Here is a 7,836-nt window from a genome sequence, read left to right on the forward strand (position 1 = left end):
CGGGGGTGGATGTGGATGTGAGTGGGCAGGGCCTCCTCATAAATAGTGGGTGCATTCTGAAAGGAGAAGATCAACAGGGGACGGGCAGGAGGCTGTGCCCCGGCTTTCATTACGAGCTGATATCTGAGACGACCAGGAGCAGGACGACAAAGAGAAATTCTCATTCGTTATTAAAGATAATGCAGCTTTTCTTATTTTTGTCTTTCTAATTGGTGACAATAACACCAAGTTCACTAGTAGCTGAGGTCTGGGAACAATGACGTCTCTATACAGAGTCATGAAACATGAGCAGAGGGTCAGTTTAGTGACACTGTTTGGTGGTAACACTTTAAACACACAGTATGCAACTTATGTCAGCTTGTTTCTCTGATAACTTCAGATCCTTCATCTGGTTCAAATATAGAGCTGAAAACCACCAAGGTGTAAAAAGTGTATGTGGCTTTAAAACTAGATAAAAGTCAATGTTGAGCTTCTGTCAGACAAACACACTGACACATGATCACAGAGGATATGATGTCATGTCACCAATGAAACGTTACCACGATTAAAATCACAGATTTCTCTGGTTTGAGAATTAATGGAAACATTTGGGAAAATTTAAGAACATAACTCAACAAAAAATACATTTTCATGTGGAAAAGTTACATATTGTAACTTGAAGTTCCCCTGTTAAGCATTTAAAAGCCATATATAAACATTTAATAAATAGTTTATAATAATGTAGGTATAGACAGCAATAATGACATTTTAAGTGCTTCTACTACTTGTATACAGTATTTGTCAGCAATTGTAACTTCTATGAAGACAAATTTTATCATACACACAAGGAGTTGTAGTTGTTGACACTTTATATCCGCTCACTACATTGCAGTGTGTTGTAAACCATTTATAAAATGTCAATATACTGAACAGGGGGACTTGAAGTACAGTGTTACCACCGAACCTATGTGGAAGCATCCATGGATAAACTGCAGTGAGCCAATGACAGTCTCATAAACACAGATTCAGACAGCCAGGGTTTCATACGTCACAAACCTAAGGAACCAATCCTGTCAAGTTGTGGGAGTGGGGGGGCGGGGCTAAATAAACCTGAAACCTGATGCATTAGCAACAGCCACTAAAACTGTGTCAGCCACTGCCAGTTACAAGCTAACAAACTACATAAACAAATACAAGATGCTAACTGCGCTAACCGCTCTGATCCGTCTGCTAGTCTCTGGTTCTGGTCTCAGACTCCTCCTCTGAGTCTGGGTCTGACTGAGGCTCAAACATGTGGCTGAGTCTCTCTGATGTTTCACCTGTCCACCTGGAGCCAGCAGGTGGTGGGCGGGGCTCAAGGCCTGATCCAGGTTTCTCAATCAGGAAATAGGAGGAGATGAGCTTGTTTTTCACTTTTTATGTGAGAAAATCAAGCTAAACAAAATACTTTAACAGAGTTTAAAACATGTCTAAGAGGAACATTAAGCACTGAACTAAGTTCATTACATGGATGACACAGACCTGAACATGCTATGGTTTATGGTTGCTGACTCAGATATTGTCCAGGAGGGCAGAGTGGTGGTTTTGGGAGAAGATTTGCATCTGGCATGCTGTGCCGTGTTTAGCTGTTTGATCCCAGCTGCGGCTCTGAGCTGCATATGATTCTCATTTCTCTGTTCCTTCAGTAGTAGGATGGTTTATTTACTCACATCTGGTTTCTGTTTTGACCCTTAAAGATGAGTAAAATATGCTGGTGTAGGCAGAGCAGCGCACAGAGCTAAAACGTGGTTAATGTAATAAACATAACTGCATGACTGTGTGTGTGAAGGTGACTGGCTATGTGCTGTGTTGGGGTGCTCATGGTACGTGTGTGAGTGTGTGTGTGTGTGTGTGTGTTTGGATAAGGGCCCTTTGTGAAAATAATGCCCAGGACCCATGACCATGATAAGCTGTCCATAAGGCAAACCGTATAATTATTACCCAGAGTCCACTCCAAAAATCAGGGGCCAGATGCATAAAACTCTGTGTAGATTCATGATTAAAACTATGTGTAAGCACAAAACCAGAAATATACATACACATTCTTCTCATCAGAGTTAGCCATGTGTTCTCGTGGCTCCACTTTATAAATCTCACTCATTGAGAAATTGGGCAATAAATGGATGAAGACCCTCCTTTAATCAGTCAGTTCGCATATAAAAACACTGTCTGTGCCACAAGTGATCAGACACAGAGAAGAAAGGCGAGAAAGAAGTGCTGCGTCTCTGCTGCTGCAGCTCTGGCTTTCTACAGAGAGTTTACAGGTTACTGGAGCGTTGGATTTTTTTTCATTATAAGTTCATTTCTAATTTATTTTTGACAGAAAACTAAAATGTCTCAGTCTCCACATGCAGCTGCTGAAATGGTTAAAAATATAATTATATTTTTTCATGTCCGTGTCACATTCAGATTCAGCCTAGACATAGAAACTATGGTGGAAGGAGTCAGTTTTATGTGATGTTGCTGCTGTGATGTCACTATGACATCACACACAGGTATTTTCTTTTTTCTTTCTGCTGGGAGACTGAAAAACAGGTGAGATGCTGAATCTCTAGATCACACAGGCAGTGTGTCACTGTAACCTGCACCGAAATGGAAGCCGAGACGTGCTGCAGCCGCCACACACACACACACACACACACACACACACACACACACACACACACACCACACACCACTGTGTTCCTGGCCTTAAGTACAGTCATCGGATGCTCGGGTTCTTAAGCTTGTTCAACTTAAAGCTGCATCAGTAGATTCTTTTGGCTGCAGCCAGTGCCAACTGACATTTGCCAGACAATCACTGGGCTGGCACATAAAGACACACAAACACTCACACTCCCATTCATTTAGAGTTGCCAGTGAGGCAGGAAAACAGAGCACCCAGACAACAACATGCACCCAGAGCCTTCTTGCTGCGAGGGGAAGGTGCTGACCGCTGCACCACTGAGCTGCTGGATGTTAACATATAAAAATACTGATTCATATTGATTAATTGATTGAATAGGTGAGACGCCAGCTGCGAGGTGTCAGTGTGTTCCTGGCCTTACAGATAGGAGGTATCAATTTACTTAATGAGGCTCCAGGCTCCAACACTGTGATCAGTAAATATTCAAATAGTATCAGACAATTATAGAATGACTCACAATAAATAATCAGGATATGAAACGATGCTGAAAAAAACACATTATTTCTGTTTATGATTGTAAAATTGTTATTGCTGTGTGAACAGTAAAACTTATAATGATGATAATGAATGAAGCTCTGTGAAGTTGTTTATTTTATTTTATGTTAAATTACGTGTCTCGGCTAATTTTGTATTTTCACTGGTCAAAGGAATGAGTGAGGTGACACAGTCTGTGTTTACAAAGACCAATTTACGTGCGGGGAGTTGCGTACGAATGGTTTTTGTGTGTACGCATCATTTATGCATCTGGCCCCTCGTCATGTTCCCAGGCCTCAGCAGTGGAGTTAGTGAGTGCGACGTTGTCCCCATGGATGCTGCAGGAGTAACGGCCATATGTGAGAAAATAGGACCCAGATTGTAATAAACCAGAATAACCCTTTAACTATCATTACGTCTTATACACATAAAACCAACAATGACATAACTCTGCATAAGTATTAAGATGTAACATACTGTACATCACTGTCATGCATTGCATTTGGAATATGGGACATCAGCTGAGGAAAAAGTCCCATTTTTGTAGAGCTGTCAGCACTTCATGGGCTCAGGGCTCCAGGTAGTTTGGTTCAAAAGTGATTGCACAGTGAAAACAATCCTCCCTCCTCCCCTCTGTCTCTTCTTCTCTGGGTTGTGCTCGCCGCTGGAAACAGGCAAATGCATTTTGGCACTGAGAAACAAGTTCATTTCTCGCATTGCTGCCAACCCAAACCGAAGTGAACAGCCTGTCAAACTGCTTTTCCCGTCTCTGACAGTGTGGGATCGGCATATTGTTCCTCCACTTCGACGATACGAACATCTTCTGCATCCAGCCAAGCAAAGACTGTAAGCTCCGTGCATCAGTATTCCACTGAAGACAGAGAACAGGCTGAAGTATTGGAAGATCCTTGTGAGAAAAACTATACTCCAAACGACGTAGGGCTCAGTTTCTGTCGGCCTCACACACAATTTAAAACAAAAATATAGTGCAGTTTTTAAATCCAGGGGAAAATATAATTTCTGTGAAACTAAACCCACCATCACTGGAAAGGCCCAGAGCCAAAGCTCTTATCCCACTGGGAGCACTGCTGCTCTAACTGGTCCAGCAGTTTGTCCACAGAGTCCTCTTTGTTCTCTAGTTTCAGGTAGCGTCTGCCACCGCCCAAGTCCAGCCGAGGCCAGCTCCGGTGAGTCTGCTCCTCCGCAGCATCCGCCGCCTGCCCCCGGATGTTGACACAAACCTGTGAGCCCGCCTCTCTCCTCTCCCGATTTCTCTGACCCTCCTCTGCGGGCGTGTGGAGGCCTTCCTCCGGGCGCGCACCAGTTCCGGCTACATAAGGCTTAGTCCTGTAGCTCATGCTGTAGCAGCGCCTCGGCTGAGCGGCCGGGATATCCACCTCGTCCACCCCCAGGGTGGACATGGAGCTGGCAGACACCAGGCAGTTGTTGAGCTTGACGAGCTGGGTGGCGTGCAGATCGAAGCTGACGCCGCCCCTGTGCTCAGCCCCGGACTGTGTGTTAAAGTCTGTCTGACTGGAATTGCATGAGTCGGAGTGGGAGGAGTGGAGGGAGGGCGGCGGCGGCTCTGATTCCTGGTGGTGGATGGCTTCTGTCTGGAGCACGGCCTGTTGGTAGATGCCCTCCACACTGTCCTCGTGGTCTCCGGGATGTCTGGTCTGGAGGAGCGGCTCAGAGCTGGCCAGCTGCTGCAGACAGAGGATGTTGAGATGGGCAGCTGGTAAACTGCTCACCCACTGGTAGTGTTTGGCCATCGAGTTGGCTGCCGCTATTTCCTTAAGGTCCGCCGAGGGCACGGCCGCAGACACGGAGCAGATAACGCTGCGCATCTGAGCCAGCAGCATCTGAGTCTCTCTGTCCCTGTTCTCATACAGGACTGTGTTGGCACATATGAGGATGAAGAGTCCCACCCCCATGATGACAGGCCCCAGCAGCTTCATTCGTTCACTGTGGATGAGGCTGGCTGTGGAAAAGAGGTCCTTAGCTCCCAGACTCCAACCAGAACTCTGTGACTCAGAGATACTTTCTCTCTCTGCAGCTCCCAGGATGGACGGCCTGGATATCCGGTACGGCCAGTAACCCGCCACGGCCAGAGCGGTGCCCACCACCACTACAATCACCCCCAGCACCAGGAAGGCTCCAGGCAGCGAGCGGATGCGAAGCTTGCCTCGGATCACCCCGTCCTTCTTCTTCCTGCCTCGTAAGGTGAAGCGAGACTTCCGTCGGCAGGAAGGTGACGCTGGTTTAACATCTCGGGCCTTCTGGGTCTTCATGGCACAGGTCAGTCCAGAGCTACTGCTCCTGGTCACACCCTGTCAGAGGACTGACGGAGCGGGGAGATGTCAAGAGTTAATACAGCAATAACACTGATATACTGAACATGTTGCATCCGTTAAAGTCAAATGCATCTTGTATCTATGGCTGCACATTACTTATCCTTTTCAACTTCAGCTTATATATCACAAAAATGTCATACGTAGATGTTTCGAATACAGGTACATAATTGTGCATTTTTACGTCTCCGCACCGGCAACAGTCAGAGCCGGAGGCATATTGTTTTAGGGTTGTCAGTCCGTCCATACATACGTCCCTCACATTCTCGTGGACGCAACCCCAGACAAACAGCAGCTGCCTCTGACTGTCCTTTCACCTGTTTGACTGGTTCATGTAATATTCCTAAAAATGATGTTTTTTTTCTCTTGAAATTTTACTTTTGTAATTCCTGTAATATTATGACTTTATTTTCGAAATTTTAGATTTTTTTTCTCCCTCAATGTGGCCCTAATACTCATCGTATGTATGATGTGAGAGGCATCTCTGAGAAAGTCTTTGGGGAATGAAGCTGGACCACTGACCCAAAGCCCCTTTTTTTTTATCGTATTTCCCCTTTTCTTTCTGTCTCTGTTTCCCTTCCCTCTGGTTTTATGGTGACTCCAGCGATGGGGAGAGTTTGCGTGCTGTGTGACGGTACTGCAAGGATATTGAGGAACAAATAAAAAGGCAGGATATCAGGATGATGCTTCTCTTTCTTCTGTCATACCTTGATATCTAATCACATCACCAAATTCCTTCACCTACTGTTCAGTGTCTGTGAAGCCTGTACCCTCAATCCTTTCCTTCAGAGAGGCGACTGCTATGAGGAGAAGGGTTGTACTGGAAATTGCTTTGCTTGTCCTCAATAACAACATTGTCTACCACTGTCTACACTGTGTTGTGATCTCCATGTTGTATCTCAGTAGCTCTCCTCGCCCCTGATTGCTACCAAATTCTTTAGAAAGTACACTTCACGCCATGTCAGGGTGGTTTCCCTGGCGGAGCTTCTACATCTGGCTTTTAACAGAGGGAGTTTGCAGATACATCACATACTTTCCTTCTGAAATGCATTTTATCTGTCATCATGACAGATTAGACATTACATACCCATGCCTGGAATCCAGACATGTTTAGCCCGGCCTTAACGTACTTTGGTCACCCATTAGTCAGCGGTTGTTTACCACGCAGTCCGTTTTCAATGTGAATCACCAGTGAAAGTAATTAGAGTGAGCCTCCTCGAGCCGTTCCAAACCCTCCATGTCTGTGGGCAGCTTGTAAACCCAATGAGGTACAAACAGACGCAAAGAAACTCTTGCACATGTGCTGTTCCTCCTAAGCTCTCACATGGTCATAAACAAAGCACAGTGAAATGGAAAAACAGCTTCTAACAGTCCTGAGCCTTTTACAGTGAGTGTGAAATGTTCTCACCAGGCTGACTGTCAGGCACCTCACAGCTAACTCATTTCTCCCTCCCTTAGTTTACAGATGGCTTTGGTTCTTCGGGTAAGATAGAGAACGACTCTATAGCCTTGAAAGTCTCATCAACTCTCATTAACTAATACATCTGTTTTCGGTATTGCACTTTGTAGACGGTCCCTGACTCGACTCACAGCTGGCTGCTCATAGAGATCAATGTTATTCCTCCAGGTCAGAGGACGGCTCGTTTGACGAAAACTAGGTTGTAGCTTGTTGTCTACCTTAACACAGTAGGGAAGCTGTCTCTTATACACATCTATCTATCTATCTATATGATAACAGATCATTCCCCATAAAAAGACAAAAGAAAGATTCTTATTCAACCTAAAAACAAAATATGCCAAACTCCCCAAAACATAAGTGTGCATCAATGTCTTGATACTTAAAGCTCCATATAGTCTAAAGGCTGTCTCTTATACACATCTATCTATCTATCTATATGATAACAGATCATTCCCCATAAAAAGACAAAAGAAAGATTCTTATTCAACCTAAAAACAAAATATGCCAAACTCCCCAAAACATAAGTGTGCATCAATGTCTTGATACTTAAAGCTCCATATAGTCTAAAGGCTGTCTCTTATACACATCTATCTATCTATCTATATGATAACAGATCATTCCCCATAAAAAGACAAAAGAAAGATTCTTATTCAACCTAAAAACAAAATATGCCAAACTCCCCAAAACATAAGTGTGCATCAATGTCTTGATACTTAAAGCTCCATATAGTCTAAAGGCTGTCTCTTATACACATCTATCTATCTATCTATATGATAACAGATCATTCCCCATAAAAAGACAAAAGAAAGATTCTTATTCAACCTAAAAACAAAATATGCCAAACTCCC

The 7,836-nt window shown here is 44.3% G+C and overlaps 1 protein-coding gene across 1 annotated transcript; it reads right to left on the reverse strand.

Moving 5' to 3' along the window:
- Window positions 1-281: 281 nt before the first annotated feature.
- tmem200b (transmembrane protein 200B) lies at window positions 282-7,195 on the reverse strand. Its single transcript, XM_087172487.1, has one exon. The coding sequence runs from the start codon at window positions 5,467-5,469 to the stop codon at window positions 4,219-4,221; it is 1,251 nt and encodes a 416-aa protein (XP_087028613.1). The 5' UTR covers window positions 5,470-7,195; the 3' UTR covers window positions 282-4,218.
- Window positions 7,196-7,836: the final 641 nt, after the last annotated feature.

Source organism: Seriola lalandi, unplaced genomic scaffold, assembly GCF_002814215.2.
Source record: "Seriola lalandi dorsalis isolate HSWRI2012SDOR001 ecotype SW California unplaced genomic scaffold, Sedor1 jcf7180002053006, whole genome shotgun sequence".
In the NCBI taxonomy this organism is placed as follows: domain Eukaryota; kingdom Metazoa; phylum Chordata; class Actinopteri; order Carangiformes; family Carangidae; genus Seriola; species Seriola lalandi.